Here is a 15,124-nt window from a genome sequence, read left to right as displayed (position 1 = left end):
ATCAGCAAGACCAGAAAGCAGATGTGTAAGTACTGGGGAAGCAGCACATCTGTGATGGAACAGGTTTACCTTCAGGTATGGCTGGGAATTGTGGTCTGCAAGCAGTATGTGACTGATAGTGGTCTCTGACAGTCATGTGAGTATCTGCGGGCATCTAAATAAAAGGAAGAGTCCCGCGTCAGTAGAGATGGTAGGATTTAAGCTAAGAGTTTGAGGTTTGTTGAACAGGGACCTGCTGAGCAATCAGAGCAGTCAGTGCCTGACTAATCGCACACAAGTGCTGCTTCTGTAACTGCTTAGTAAATGATTTCACTCTTTCCTATAGATCCAATGCAGTAAGCATAACCAGCTAAAACCAACCTACCCTGGACACAGAGCCATCTCTAGGCCTTGTCTATTAAAAAGCCATGGTGAGTGGGGAAGCTGTGTCATGATGCTGCAGGACAGGTTCAGGGTGGATAAAAGGAGAAACTTCTCAGGAAGAATGGTGCTGCAGTGGCACAGGCTGCCCAGGGAGGTGGTGAAATCACCGCCCTTGGAGGTGTTCCAGAACCGTGTGGATGTGGCACTGAGGACATGGTTAGTGGGCATGGTGGGGTGGGCTGGTGATCTAAGATCTCAGATTTCTTTTGCAACCCGTATGACTCCACGTTCCGCCCTAGGCTTTGGAGCGCGACTTTCCCCGCCAGCCCGCCCATCGATGCGCTCGGCACTCCCGCTCACCGCCTCCTGCCCCGCCCCCACTCCTCGTTGGAGGCGCTCGGCACTCGGCTGGCCACCCCTGGCGCCGGGCGGCAGTCCCTTGTCTCCTCCAAGATGGCGGTGGCGGGCGGCAGCGCGGCGCGAAGCGGCGGCGCGGAGTGAAGCGGCCGCGCGCCTCCTACCTTCCCCTCCCTCCGTTCGGCACCGCAGGCCGACAGCGCTCGCCGCCGCGGGGGCACGCCCAGGCCTGCTCCAGGGGCGGAGCCGCGGGCTGGAGTGAGGCCGAGGCCCGCTCGGGTGAGAGAACGAGCGAGCGAGCGGGCGGGAGCGGGCGGGAGCGGGCGGGAGCGAGCGGGAGCGAGCGGGGCGGCTGAGCCCGCTTTAAACGGAGGCGGCGGGGCCGGGGCTCGTGTCTGGGCCTGGGATGTGGGGCGGCGGCAGGCCTGGACTCGCGTCAGGCTCCAGGAGCGGTGGCGGCAAGTGAGGCTAGGGAGCCGGTCCTACCCGGGAGGACAGAAACGCGTCAGCCCCCCGAGAGTGCACGCAGGGCCTCGGTCCTGCAGCCGTGGGTGTGAGGGAACGGGGTTTGCTCCCAGTGGGGAGAGCGCTGCTCCCAGTGCTTCCTCAGTGCCGAGCAGTGGAACCGAATGGGAGTTGTACAGAACATAGCCTGAACTTGTCTTGCAGTACATGCAGGGTCTAGATCGTGCGTTCCTTTGGGTGTTATCTACCAGCAAATATACCTGACAGGCTGCTTGCCTAAGTTTCAAAAAGAGATTGGAAGCTGTGCCTACAGCTATCATAGTGTTACAGAGGGATCCATAAGGACTGTCAAGTCCAACCCCTGGCTCCACACTGGACCACCCAAAACTCAAACTCTGTGTCTGAGAGTGTTGCCCGCATGTTCTCCAGGTCATCTCTAAATGAATGACTGTCATCAGCTTTATTTTGCGGAGCGGTATTTATCACTGAACATCCCAAGTTGGAAGGGACCCACGAAGATCATTGAGTCCAATTTCTGGCTCCATACTGGACCACCCAAAATCAGACCCTATGTCTGAGGGCACTGTGTGAACACTCCTTGAAATCAGGCAGCTTGAGTTGGTGACCACTGCCCTGAGGAGCCTGTTCTAGGACCTTACCACCCTCGATATTTAGAGTAGGCCCTGAGCACAGCGCTTCAGTACTGTGTGTGCTCCTGCTGAAGTCCATCAGACTACAAGGAGCTGAGCATCAAGAGGTGTTTTCAAGATCTCCTTTAAGATTGTCAGATCTCATAGTGGCAAGATGCTTGTGAAGCTGTTGGGTACATGCATAAATTCTGCCTACAAATTGCAGTGTTTACTAGCAACAATGTCTGGTGGTCAGAATGCTGACTGGAAACATCTTGAGTTGAATGGTTTCCCAAAACTTATGTCCTCTTGAATTCTCACAAACTTCAACAGAAACATTTGTGTATCCCTTAGCTTGAATTAGTTGCAACTTTGTTCTTTCACATAAGTAACCACAATCAGATGAATACTTTGTACACTCTCAGCCATTTGTTTATTAAGGCAATGTATACACAGAGATGCAGTGCAAGTTCCCTGATCTCAAAGTAACTTAAATGTGGCTCCATGCCTGTGACAGCTAGAAAGGACAAACTGCATCATCTTTGTGGGTGAGCATTGACACACAAACAGCAATAAAAAATCATTTAAGTGCAATTGGTTTAATTTCTTTTGAGAAGAGGTCATCTTTTCACGTTAAGCCATTTGCTTACCTTACTTTTGAAAAACAAAATCAGTTTCCAAACTGATCAGAACCAAAGTGCAGCTATTGCATAGTGGTGCAGTCCTTCTGTATGCTAGCAGCTGTAGAATAGAATAACTCAGAAGAGACCTGAAATTTGGAAGCTGCCAGGGGGAAGGGTGCTACAGAAGCCCTAGTAAAAAAGAGCACTTTCCTCTGTTTCCTTTCCCAGGCTGACATTCAGAATGGCTGCAGTGGTAGTGTCAGGAAACTCATCAGCGAGATGTACACCTTCACTACAAAATGTGCAACCCTTAGGCTCAAAAGATTTGAATCAATCCTTATAAAGCAAAATGATTCATGCCTGTTTTTGTCTTTTCCTTTGCTTCATCTGAAATTCAAGAATTCGTTATTTCTCTTTAAGTATCTCACTCTTTGCTAACGTGTTTCTGACAAAACATGTCTTTAATACAAGTTCAGGTACAATTTTGTTTGCGACAAAAATCAAAGAGCTATATTCTCCCCTCTTTCCATTTCTGTGGATAAATTATTTAAGTGACATGAAGATTTTACAAGGAAGAAGTGGTCTTGTTACATTTTTTAAAATAACAAACAACAAAAAATCTCCATCTTAATTAAAAAAATAAAAATAAAAATCAGTCACACTTGAAGGATGAGTGAGGAAGAAGACTTTCCTTTCCCATTGTCTTCCAGAGAATCTTCATTTTGTTCAGGCATTGTTTCCCATTTTACGTCGTGGTTCTTCCTTATGGGAGGGTTATTTTCATTCTCTGTTTCTCAGAACTTTTCCTGTAGATGGGAACAGGGGAAGGAGCCCAGACGTGGCAACATATTCTCAGGCTCCTGCAGGACCACCATGGCTTATGATGACTCCAAGAAGAAAGAAGGTATGACTACTTCATAATCTCAGACGGAGTAGCCAAGAAAAAAGGGTACCCTCTGCAGCCCTTGCCAGGTCACGGAGTCAGAGAGTGGGAAAGGAAGTTGGTCTCCTATGGAGCATTGAAGGGTATTAACCTTTCAATTTCATCTGGACTAGTTTTTGCAGGATCCCACAACCTTGACTTCCAGATGAAAAGTAATGGGATTAGAGAAACGGGTGGTATTTCATAGAGCAAACACCACAATTGGGAACTCTGCCACTGCAGCCTTTCTCCTCCCAGCCAGGTCAATGAAACGGGAGGCCAGGGGTATGGTTAGTCATGGCAATGTTTTTAAGTTCAGTTATCTTCAGAAAGAAATCTAAAAGGATTAGAAATGAAATTTTGAGAACCTGTGATATTGTATTAGAGCACTGAACCCTGTCCCGTGTCAGAAAGTACAGAATATTATCTCCTAGTCTCTAGTGCTTGCTGTGTTTTGTGCATCATTCTGTGCCAATGTTCAGTGCTGTCTTATTTTGTATATAGTCCATGTGTCTGTTGTTTCTGGTATCTCATTTTAATTTCTTTTCTTGTTTCACATTCATCTTAGAATTCCTAGAGAGTGACCGAAGTGCTGATGACATCAGAGCACATCGGGAGAAAAAGCGATATTACAAGGATCTCGTCGTGCAAGAGGAGGAGAGGATAGCAGCTCAGGTCAGAAAGCCTGCCGAGAAAACTTTGAAGGTGTACGAAAGTGTAAAAAGCTTGACACAAGATGAGATGGGTTGCTTAAAAGTCCTCTTGTATAGAAAAATTCCTGTAGAAGAAAGCAAGAGCTGTTAACTGTGTCCTGAATTGTTTGGTAGCTTTGCTGGGTAAATGGAGGGGGTCAGTCCCAGTTAAAACTGATTCTGATTTCTTTGCCTCCGAAAATAGGGCAGTAGTATCTTTTCCTAGACTTGATGTACAGCCCTACAGATACTGAGATAGTCTGAATGACTTTTTACACAAAAAGTAATATTTTTAGAATCTATAGTTGCATAAAAAGGCAGCAAAGTATGAATAAAATGTGAACTCGTGCGCTGTTGCAGACAGCCTGAAATGATAGTTCTCGAGAGGTATAAATTTGCCCTAACTGTTCCCTGGGGCCTTAACTCCAAAATCATGTAGCAACAGCATAAGTTTCTTTAAAACTTTCCTCTTTGAGCTGAAGATTTTGCTGTTAGCTCAAAGGTGATTGTTTTTGTGATTGTTTTTAAAATTTCCAATTGTGGAAAAGAAGTTCTAGTTAAAAAATGAAAATCTTCTGCCACATATTTGAAATTCTATAGAGGAACTTCATTTTCAGACCATAAATTGGTCAAGAGATTATAATTGGCTTACATGAGCTACTGAGGTCCATTTTCTGGCCCATCATGTTGATTGTCACCTCTCTGCGCCTTCTTTCACTTCTTTTATCTTCTTCACTATATTAAATATGCGCTGCTCACTTTCATTTTTAAGGCTTGACAGCCTGTGCACACTTAGTTATTTCTCAGCTTGATTAAGAAGTGGATGTCTTTTACCAACTCATCAGCTAATGTCCAAGTGCTCTCTTGGACACTTGAGAAGTCTGTTACTTCTCAAGTGTACTTATTCAAGTATTCCTGTGTATTAATTCTTTCACTGGAGGAGGGATCCCTATAGAGATTTGTATTTCAGTTTCCTTATGGTCCTATTGTACTGCAGTTTCCAAAGAAAGCTTGATGCCTCTTAGTTGTCTGGTATGCTGAAGCCTATTCTAAAACTGCATTTTTTTATTCCCTCATATATCTTGCTTTTTGCCTTTTACTTTAAACCTACATTATGGGTTCTTGGTGACATACTATGTTTTCTTTGCTGATTTAGCACCTATAATAAGAATACTGATTCATACATAGGCTTACTTGGCATTATAGTAGTACTAGTATCTCTTGATACCTTCCGCAAATTATTATCTCTGTCAGCAGTCCATGTGAATCTCATATTATTTCCATTTTGTCAGCTTTTCTTTTTTTTTTTTTTTCTTATTATTCTAGGACAGTGAGCTCTTTTCAGGGACAGAACATCACAAAAAGAAGAGGAAGCATTCCTCCGATGAGTTCTGCTCCAGGGGTAAGACAGCAATCAGACAGGGGAACCAGATAATGAACCTGGAGGAAAGTATGCTGTTAAGCCAATGGCATCAAACACTGTGGTTAGTGCTTTATCAGGGGGAAAAGTACACCAACTGGTCTTAGGCCAAGTAGTCAGACACCTGACTGATCGGGTTTCTGCTGCACCAAACAGCAAAAGATCAGTAAATGATGTTTTCAGAGTTCAGCTTAACAAGTTGCTGTTGTTGGAGCAGAGATCTTCCACTCGTCTTTTTACTGACAAGTTGTAGTTTTCTAACTCATGCCTTCCTTTTTGGCTTTTGCATTCTTCTTTTTCCTATTGCATTACAAGCTGTAGTCTTACTTGCAGATAGTACTAATTAATTTATCTGAATTTATAAAAATAGGATGTGTCAGAATATAATATGATTACTTTCTGGTTCAGTTTGTATACAGAAGCATTATTCTCACAATGAAAAAGCTGCCCAGAAAATGACAATCCTGTTCATAAAAGCTTAACAGGCTTAAGATTTATTTTTGTCCCAATGCAAAAAGAAAGCCAAGTCTTTGGAATATCTTTGCAAGCTGAAATTAGTAAAAAATCTATTTTCAGAATGAAAAAGCTTATGCTTTCACTTCATTGGTCCCTCCAGGGCTAAAAGTAATGTTATAAGCTTGTAATATTTCAGGCTTAGTAAGATATATTTTTATCAAAACGTGCTGGTTTGTGTTAGAATACAAATTTTGATGAAATGCAAGAACTTTCCCGTTCTGTCCTTCTTCATTAGACAGATTGACCAGCTCTGGTATTACAGCTCCTGAATTGTTTTCTGTGAGGACACACTGAGCTGACTGCAAGTTGCAGAGACCTCCTTCAGCCAAAATGAAAATCACTTAGCTGTAATAAGTATTGCAGGATTCCCACTTCACTTTTGGTTTGTGTAATGCCATCTTTAAGAGAATTGTCTTGATGAGCAGCTCTCTTGACCTTTTTCAGGTCTTTCATCTTTGGATCTACCATCAAAGAAGAAGAAAAAAGCAGTTTCTAGCCCATCCTCCACTGACAAAAACATGGATCTACTCAAGGCTATCGCCACTCCTTTGTCCACAAGCTCTAAGTCTTCAAAGAAGACCTCTGAAAAATCATCTTATTCTTCCTCTGGACATTCTGAAAGCAGAAAGGAGCACCACAAGAAGAAGATGAGTGGGAGCAGTGCAGAGCACTCAGTGGACGATGGCAGCTTCCACAAAACGAAAAAAATGAAACCTCTTTACGTGAACACAGAGACACTTACTCTTCGTGAGCCCGACGGCTTGAAGATGAAACTTATCCTTTCACCAAAAGAGAAAAGCAGTGCAACAGATGATGATTCTTTCTCAAAAAAATCCTCAAAGAAATCGTCTCGAGATGAGCAAGGGTCATTCCATCTGGGTCACGAACTGCATAGCTTCCTGAAGTCATCTCGGAAGAAGCACAAACCTCCAGACTCACATCCCCCTTCTGAGACTTTTGGTACTGACACATCTGTTTTTTCAGAAGGCCATGGGAGTGAGTATGAGATTTCAGGTGTGGAGGCACAGCCAGAATCGGGATCCTCTTCTGCTGGGGAATTGGAGGCTGGTGAGCTAGTGATAGATGACTCCTACCGGGAAATCAAGAAGAAAAAGAAGTCAAAAAAAAGTAAGAAAAAAAAAGACAAGGAGAGGCACAGAGAGAAGAGGCACTCTAAGTCTAAAAAGAGTTCAGGGCACTCTTCTTTGGCAGTAACAGAAATAACAGTATCGCCACCTCCTCCTCCCAGCACTCCCTATGTTCTTCCTTCACCTCATCCTACTGTTTTTCACTCAGATGGACAAAATGAGAAGAGGAGGAAAAAGGAAGAAAAGGAGAAGGAAAGACCTGAGAAGTGGGAAAAAGAGAAGGAAAGAGAAAAGGAGAAGGAAAGAGAAAAGGAGAAGGAAAGAGAAAAAGAGAAGGATAGAGAAAAGGAAAAAGAAAGAGAAAAGGAAAGAGAAAGAGAAAAAGAAAAAGAGAGAGAAAAAGAAAAGGAAAAGGAAAGAGAAAAGGAAAGAGAAAAAGAAAAGGAAAAGGAAAAAGAAAAGGAAAGAGAAAAAGAAAAAGAAAAGGAAAGAGAAAAGGAAAGAGAAAAAGAAAGGGACAGAGAAAGAGAAAAAGTAAGGAAAAACGAGGGGAACTAGAAATTGGGTGTTGGGTACTGTTGAATTACACAATGTTACAAAGACATGTTAAATTGAAGATTAAGCAATTTCAGCATTGACATCACAGCATGTTTGGTGGAAATGTTTCCACTACTCTGTTCCAAGTTTTTAGCAGAAGGAATATTAATTATTGATTCTTTGTTTTGTGACATAGGCAGTCTTTAGCCAATATAGCTCTTTTGAAAATGTTATATTTTATATAGTTGGTACAGGTTATGCCACCACTGCATCATTTGCTAAGGTAGCTGGTTCTAGCTATTACCAGTAGAATTCTGGGCTGTTCTGGCTGTCATGTAGTCCATCATGACAATTCCTGTAGGAAGGAACTGAGCTGTAAGCTCGAATACTGAAGTTATTTATCCATTTATTGAAGTATGTCTAAGATTTCCAGTCAGAATAATTTTCAATGTATATATATAGATAGATAGGGAAAAGAAATTTTTGTACATCCACATAGGCAAATGTTGCTTTGTGTCATCAAATGGGCAGACATAGCTCAAATTTACTCAGCTATTCTGCTTTATGTGTAAAGTTTTCTTTGATCAGAGCTTGACAACTGTTTATGCATCTGTTATCAGTGTACTTGTACAGACAATTTTCCTGAAAATATGAAGTAATTTGTAAGAATCATTTAGAAAGAACAAAACATGAACATTGAAATAGAACAAAAACTGAACTGCTTTGACAGATCCATGTTGGTACTGTGAACAGTATGACAGTTGTGGGGTTTTTCAGTTTTAAATTTTAAAACTGAGATGTGTTTACAGAGTTATTTGTTGCTCCTGGATTTAGAATAGCAAAAGTGTTGGCTTAGGAATGTGATGCATCAATAGTTGTTGCAGAACAAGTCTTCTATTAAAACTGGTTTTGGCCAGTTCCTGTTGCTTTCAAAACTGCTAAATTTGGCCACAATATGTAAAACATGGCTATTTTATCTTCCTTATGTAATCACCGTGTCTTTCTTTAAGTCTTTGATAAATGTCAAATTATTAATAAAGTTGAGTATGTCTCTTTATAATTAAAAATCTTTGTTTCCTTTTTTCTTCTGTCTAGCCAAAGAAGAAAAACATGTCTGCCTATCAAGTGTTCTGTAAGGAATATCGGACAAATATTGTGTCCGAGCACCCTGGGATAGGTGAGAGAAAAACGTAGCTTCTCTTCTCTTGATTATACATAGGTCTAATTAATTAGCAGGACATACCTTCTCTTTCATACTAACTTCTGATTTTTTGAGGCAGTAAAAAGGGCAGAAATTGATTTTATGATTTGCTTCATTGTATTTTAACCAAGCTGTGAATCTGGATGAAGAAATTACCTACTCTTCCTTTCATTTACTTAAAGAGTTGTTTTCTTTGCGTTATTTTTCTGCATATTCATGTGTGATCTTGTATTCCCTGCGTCATTCACAGTAAGGAAATACACAATGGAAATCATTTTTAGATCCATTAGTGTGGAATGTTCACGTGTAAAAGGGATTGCTTTCTAAATGTATGCATTGGCCAATTTTTCACACTGTTGAAATTCACATAAATTCCCTGTATCCTTACCGTGATTTTATCCTTTAATCTATTTTGAGCATTTCCATTTTTCCTCCTAACAGATTTCGGGGACCTTAGTAAAAAGCTGGCAGAAGTTTGGAAGCAGCTACCTGACAAGGATAAACTGGTAAGTGCATGTGAGATGTTTCTGTGAAATGTTTTTTGTAAACTAGGTGCTTAGGTCAGAACACAGTGGTATTATTGCTCAATACCTTAAAAAAATGTTACCTCTGTCCCCAAACTGTGGGAAAATTGATGATTTTGCCTGTGTGCTCATAAAAGCATCCATTTATTTCTCGTGGCATTGTTTCACCACTTGGCTATGTAATGTTATTCTACCCTGAGGTCTTGGCATCAGGTAAACTAATTATCTAACATGAATCTGTTTTTATACCATGGTAACTGCAGATCTGGAAACAAAAAGCTCAGTATCTGCAACACAAGCAAAATAAAGCAGAGGCCACCACTGTAAAGAGAAAGGCATCATCTTCAGATGGGGCTCCAAAAATAAAAGGTAATTGCCACACTTTATTTGCTCTACTTGTTGGGTTTATTTTGGAGTGGGGAAGGTGATATCTTTACGTTTAACTCATCATGTCACTCAACAACAGTGTTTCTTCAAGAGCAAGAATGATACCAGCACTATTCAAAAAGTCTAGTTAGTAGAACAGCATTGGTTTTAGCAATTCAGGAATTGAAACGTGAAGCAAGACTCAGGGAAGTTCTAGTGGGAATATCTTGCTGCAATATGAAAAAGGGTTGTTCTTGGTTTGGCATCTCTGCCGAACCTCCGAAACCTATCAAATCACACTCAGCTGAGGTATTTGCTTTGCATGACAGTGAAGGCAGGCTCTGTTTTCCAAAGGTCCACATAACTATTAAGCATCTAATACCTTTGATATTTCATCTTCAGAAAGTAAATAGGCTTCTAGGTAAAAGAATCAAAGTAGATAATACAGAATTTTAATTCCTGTGTTTCCAGCTTCTCCACCAGGAGCCATTTCCCCTCATAAGAAATCTCCCACCAGCACTGTGGTGTTGCCTTCGTCACCAGCCAAAGCCCCTGAGACAGAGCCTATAGATGTAGCTGCACACTTGCAGTTGCTGGGTGAATCTCTGAGCCTCATTGGACACAGACTGCAGGAAACAGAGGTGAGTTTGTCCCCAAGAGTGATGTCACGCCATCATACATAAGACTGGAGGGATTATTTTTGTCTCAAACCTTTAGGGGAAAAAAAAAAAACAAAAAAAAAACCATCAGAGAAGGCCTTTACCAAGATGTTTTAGCATGTCCTGTTGTTTTCTTGTAGTATCATGCTCCCAGTGCTTTGGTTAGCCACTACTATGATTTCAGCTTACATGCTAATGTAGGAGATGTCATATTTTCCAGTGGTTTCCTAATGTTAGATGATAGTAATTGTCTGCATACCTGCACACACACACACACACACAGACACACACAGGTCTAGAACTCAGCCCAGCTTGTAAGCAGAGGATATATTTGGCTAAAATAACAAATATCAGTGAATTTTATGGCTAACAAGGTCATCTCACTATGCTTTTTTGTTTTAACAGCAATAAAATAGATGTCACTGCATTTTGTTTCTGGTACAACCTCATCGAGGTTATTCTTCAGCAGAACAAATGGAGTAAAAATCAATCCCTTTACAGAATTGCATGCAAACACATTTCCTTTTTGAAAGTATATTGATAACTAAAGCATTTTTACAGACTTACCATTTCTTTAGGCTTCAATAATAAAACATTATTGCCTTAGTCAATATAGTAGAAGGTACAAAATGGAAAGGAAATTACATGGCATAAACTGTAGAATTAAATTGTACACAAAACTGACAACTTTCTAACATTTTCTGCTGTTCCTACATCAGAATGTTGCCTATTGAATTCTTGATTTTTTTTTTCTTTTTCTGAACTAACAGACTCTCTGTGAAGTGCTTTGCTTAGTTTTGTAGGTGTGTAAATAATGGAAATGGACTAGGGAAGCTCAGTAGTGAAGATTGTGTGAATAAGAATCAATATAGTTGTGAAGGATCCACAATTTCCGCTATTTGTCCCTATCCAATTTTTCTTTTCCTTACTTCCAGGGAATGGTAGCTGTTTCAGGAAGTTTGTCAGTACTTCTGGATTCTATCCTCTGTGCTTTGGGGCCATTAGCATGTCTGACTACACAACTACCTGAGTTGAATGGCTGCCCTAAGCATGTTTTGGTAAGTTTCTTGTGGTTATTTCCATTCTAGCCCTGTTAATTTCAGTAGAGACCAGCTAAAGTTTTCTGATGAATCAGTCCTGGAATGCAATTAAAATGCAGTGCAATAAGGAAGTTTTATTTGTCAAGCATTTTTAGTGAGGGATATCTCTTGAAATTCTTTGAGGTGTCAGTGTTGCGGGGTATTATACAATGTAGCATTGTTCTTTTTTTTTTCCACTGGGAACTGACCTAATATTTGTTCCATTGTTTGCAGTGCATATAGGTCCTGTTTTAGTGACTGAATCAATCTATCTAAATCAAATAAAAGCACCTGTACACATAACAATTATTTTTGAAAGTTCTAATTTTCCTTAAAAATATAAAAAGCATCTTTCAGCTGTTCTGTATTATTCATACATCCTGTTTTGAATTGGCAATGTAGAAAATAACGTAATCTCCATTAAGATCCCTAGTGTGACTGAGTAGGGCCTCTCACATGTAGCTGTTTCCTTATCCAAGGAAAGGAAAACAGTTTCTGTTTTAAGGAACTGGGCAGCTACAGGTTCTTTTCCATGTTAAATTACAGTTGCAACTGAGCCCTGATTTAGCAACAGCTTGTGACCTCACTGTAGCACAATGTGGACACAGATGAAGATGGCAGCACTATAAACTGAATCAGAAGTTGCACCTCCAGCAGGAGACATGAATAAGTGATAAAGTAGAGCAAAAATGAAAAATAAGTTTGTAGTCTGCATAAGCTGAGAGACTAAAATAATATCTGGGATCTGGACAAGAGAATAACAAAAATGGGATGTGAATTAGTGTGTTCTGACAGGACAGCCCAATCAGTGATTCATTTCGTGAAACTGTTAACAACAAGAACAAATCTGAGAGCTTAGGCTGTGAGCTCCTACAAACTGGTTGTCTATACAGAAGCTGAGTCAACAGGGTGTTCCCATCATAAGCCATGGAAAAACATCCAATTCTTTTCTCCTTGCTAGCCAAGTTAATTTAGAATGTTACACCCCTTTTCCATGTGACTAATGGCTCATATCTTGGAAACTTGATCAGTTTATTGTTACAAAGGGCAGTGATGCTGCAGATATCTTAAGGCACTGACCTGTCACTTCTGAAAGCTGGTATTCAAACTTGATAAGAAAGAAATTATTCTGATTTTTACAGTCAGATATGTAAAGAGAGTGCTATCTTAAAAGGAGTAAAATTGTCTGTGGTCAATTTTAGTATGCAGTTTATCTTTTCGGTCAGTAGGTGGCATTGTTGAATTTTAGAATCACCCTTGGAACAGATCCCGTTCTCCGTCTTCAGCAATTAAAAGGCAATTAAGGCCTTCAGCTACCTAGCCATAGATCTGAGGTTACTGAAATACTACATGTGAAGAACATACAGATAATGTAGTGATTGGTGTTGTTTTCTGATGTGTAAAAAAAGGGCTCAATCTCAGAATTCTATTAAATTTGCAGGAAAGACTGGAGGGACACTTCTTTTTCTTGTGTTTTTTCACATTATACAACTTTGATCACTTAAGTACTTCACCACATCTTCCATGTGGTTGATGTGATGTAGCCAGTGTGGTTTGTTTCAACTTGAAAGGTAGAGCATAAGGTTCCTTAGGAAGAAGTCACTTGAGGAAAGCCTCAAGCATTTTGTTTCCAAGTGCTTCCAAGTACTAAGGCTACCTTTGTGCTTAGATCTAAGTTTCCAAATATGTGACAATAAGCCAGTAATAAGGTAGCGGTGGGCTAGTGATGACTTATCACTTTGGTTGTCTCTTGATATGGTGACTTGTAAGACAAATAAATGTGCTTAGTACCCTCATCTGTGTCATTTTGGGGGATTTTGAGTCACTGCTGGACATTAAAATGTTGTGTTTTTTTCCCAGTCAAACACACTAGACAACATCGCTTACATCATGCCTGGACTTTGATGGGAAAGGATCCTGGGATTTACTCAAGTTCTGCATAACTGGCCTGTGTACATGTACGTTACACTGGCACTCCCTAGGGGCTCCACGTGTAGTGTTTTTAAAGTTTTATATATGTATATTATATGCATAGGATTGTATTTTATGAAAAGTTGTGAAGCTGAGAGAACCATATTCTCTTGGTGGATAAAATGTGATCTGATATGGAAGTATTTGTAAAAAGAATTCAGAAAGATTTTGAGATATTAGCCTTAAATACAGATCCTTTAATGGGGGAAGCAGCCAGAGAATGTACTTTTGGATGTAAGGAAAAACATGTAACCATGAGAGTGGTCATTGAAATAGGTAGCCCAGAGAGGTTGTTGAATCTCCATCCTTGAAGATGGAGCCTTCTCTAGCTGAACTTACTTTAAAAGCAGGGGCTTGGGTGGTTTGGTTTGACCCTTTATGAGTATTCTGTGAGCCGGCAGAGATGGTAGAATATTTTGGATCAAGGAATGGAACTGAACTCATCACCAGCCCCATTTCTGTTTTTGAGTTTAAAATCTGCTTGAGAGGAAAGCTGAATAGCTGAGCAAGGATACAGAGAGCTTTACCTCTTGATCGCATCTTCTAAGCCCCTTCTTCAGTCAGTAAGTAGCTCAAACTTGTCAGTGTCAGCTCACCAGTCTGGTAGCTGGCATTTGAAATGAAGATGAAGATAACAATTTAATCTTTTCTTGTGGATGTGCACCCAAGTCATCGCTAGTGTTGACGTACCAACAGACTTTCTTGGCTTCAGAGAATGAACTTCCTGCTGATTTTTCCAGGGCGTGGTCAGCCTGCTTTGATGGAGAGCGATAGCAAATGGGAAAAAATTGGATTGCTTCTCCCCATCTTACACTCAGTTTATGAACAGACAACCTTGATTTCTGAGATTGCTGACCGCCCTTCTCTTTCACCAGCAGCGTTGAAAGAGCCACGGTGCTGCTGGGACGGTGGTTGATTGCCACTTAGAAGCAGTTACAGCTTACCAAGGCAGTATGTGTTGACAGGACTGGTCCCTCTTCTTTCCTGCCACATGCTCAGTGTTTGGCTTTCCACTCCTCTAGAAGAGCAGTAGGAAAGCACCTGATTTTCATATAGGCTTTTGTGTGTCTATATGTGTTTACGTGGTGTTCATATCATATGTATTTAACTTTTACCGATATCTCTAACAGATTTTAATTTATCCTGTACATTACTGTGTACATATTAAAATGTATATACATAATTTAAAAGCAGAAATCCCTCCCTCCGCAAGCAGTGGGATCAGGCTCGCCTCACCGCACTTCCTGCAGGAATCAGCTGTGTGTGCAGCACTACGCTTTGGCAGCACGTGGGGAAAACCGTGAGCATTTACAGAAACGGACTGGCTTGCGAAGCTGATTTTTCCTCCAGCACCTCCAGCCTCACAGCCAAGTGCTCTGACTCTCATATCTGTGTCCTTGACCTGAGCCTCAGACCCAGGCAGACACATTTTAATGCAAAGGGACAGAGGGATTCCCTTCAGCTTTGTCTTCTCTACAATGGAAACCTCCTGGAGAACGGCAAACTGCACCCAACCCTGCTGTATTGTATTTGTATTTAAAATTTGTACACTTTGTATAATCTGTATCTTGTGGTATTTGGTACTAGAGGGAAAACTTTGGCAAGACTTAGCAGTTTTTATATTTTTGTTATTTCCTTGCCGTTTGATCCAGACGCCCTTACAACACCAACCTTTTTTGTACTGTCCTTACAATATAGTTTCTTTTTTAACG

The 15,124-nt window shown here is 40.9% G+C and overlaps 1 protein-coding gene across 2 annotated transcripts; it reads left to right on the top strand.

Moving 5' to 3' along the window:
- The first annotated feature begins 864 nt into the window (after positions 1-864).
- Positions 865-15,122, top strand: HMGXB4 (HMG-box containing 4). 2 transcript variants are annotated; one of them, XM_085227390.1, is made up of 11 exons: positions 865-999; positions 3,236-3,341; positions 3,928-4,034; positions 5,378-5,453; positions 6,432-7,609; positions 8,708-8,789; positions 9,255-9,319; positions 9,601-9,706; positions 10,175-10,344; positions 11,298-11,420; positions 13,302-15,122. In XM_085227390.1, the coding sequence occupies exons 2-11, from the start codon at positions 3,311-3,313 to the stop codon at positions 13,344-13,346; spliced, it is 1,983 nt and encodes a 660-aa protein (XP_085083516.1). In that variant the 5' UTR covers positions 865-999; positions 3,236-3,310; the 3' UTR covers positions 13,347-15,122. The 2 variants fall into 2 exon arrangements, with proteins under 2 accessions (XP_085083516.1, XP_085083507.1); XM_085227381.1 differs by lacking the exon at positions 13,302-15,122 and adding an exon at positions 11,988-13,259.
- Positions 15,123-15,124: the final 2 nt, after the last annotated feature.

This window comes from Meleagris gallopavo, chromosome 1 (assembly GCF_905368555.1).
Source record: "Meleagris gallopavo chromosome 1, MGAL_WU_HG_1.1, whole genome shotgun sequence".
NCBI classification, from domain to species: domain Eukaryota; kingdom Metazoa; phylum Chordata; class Aves; order Galliformes; family Phasianidae; genus Meleagris; species Meleagris gallopavo.
This window is presented reverse-complemented; position numbering and strand designations above follow the sequence as displayed.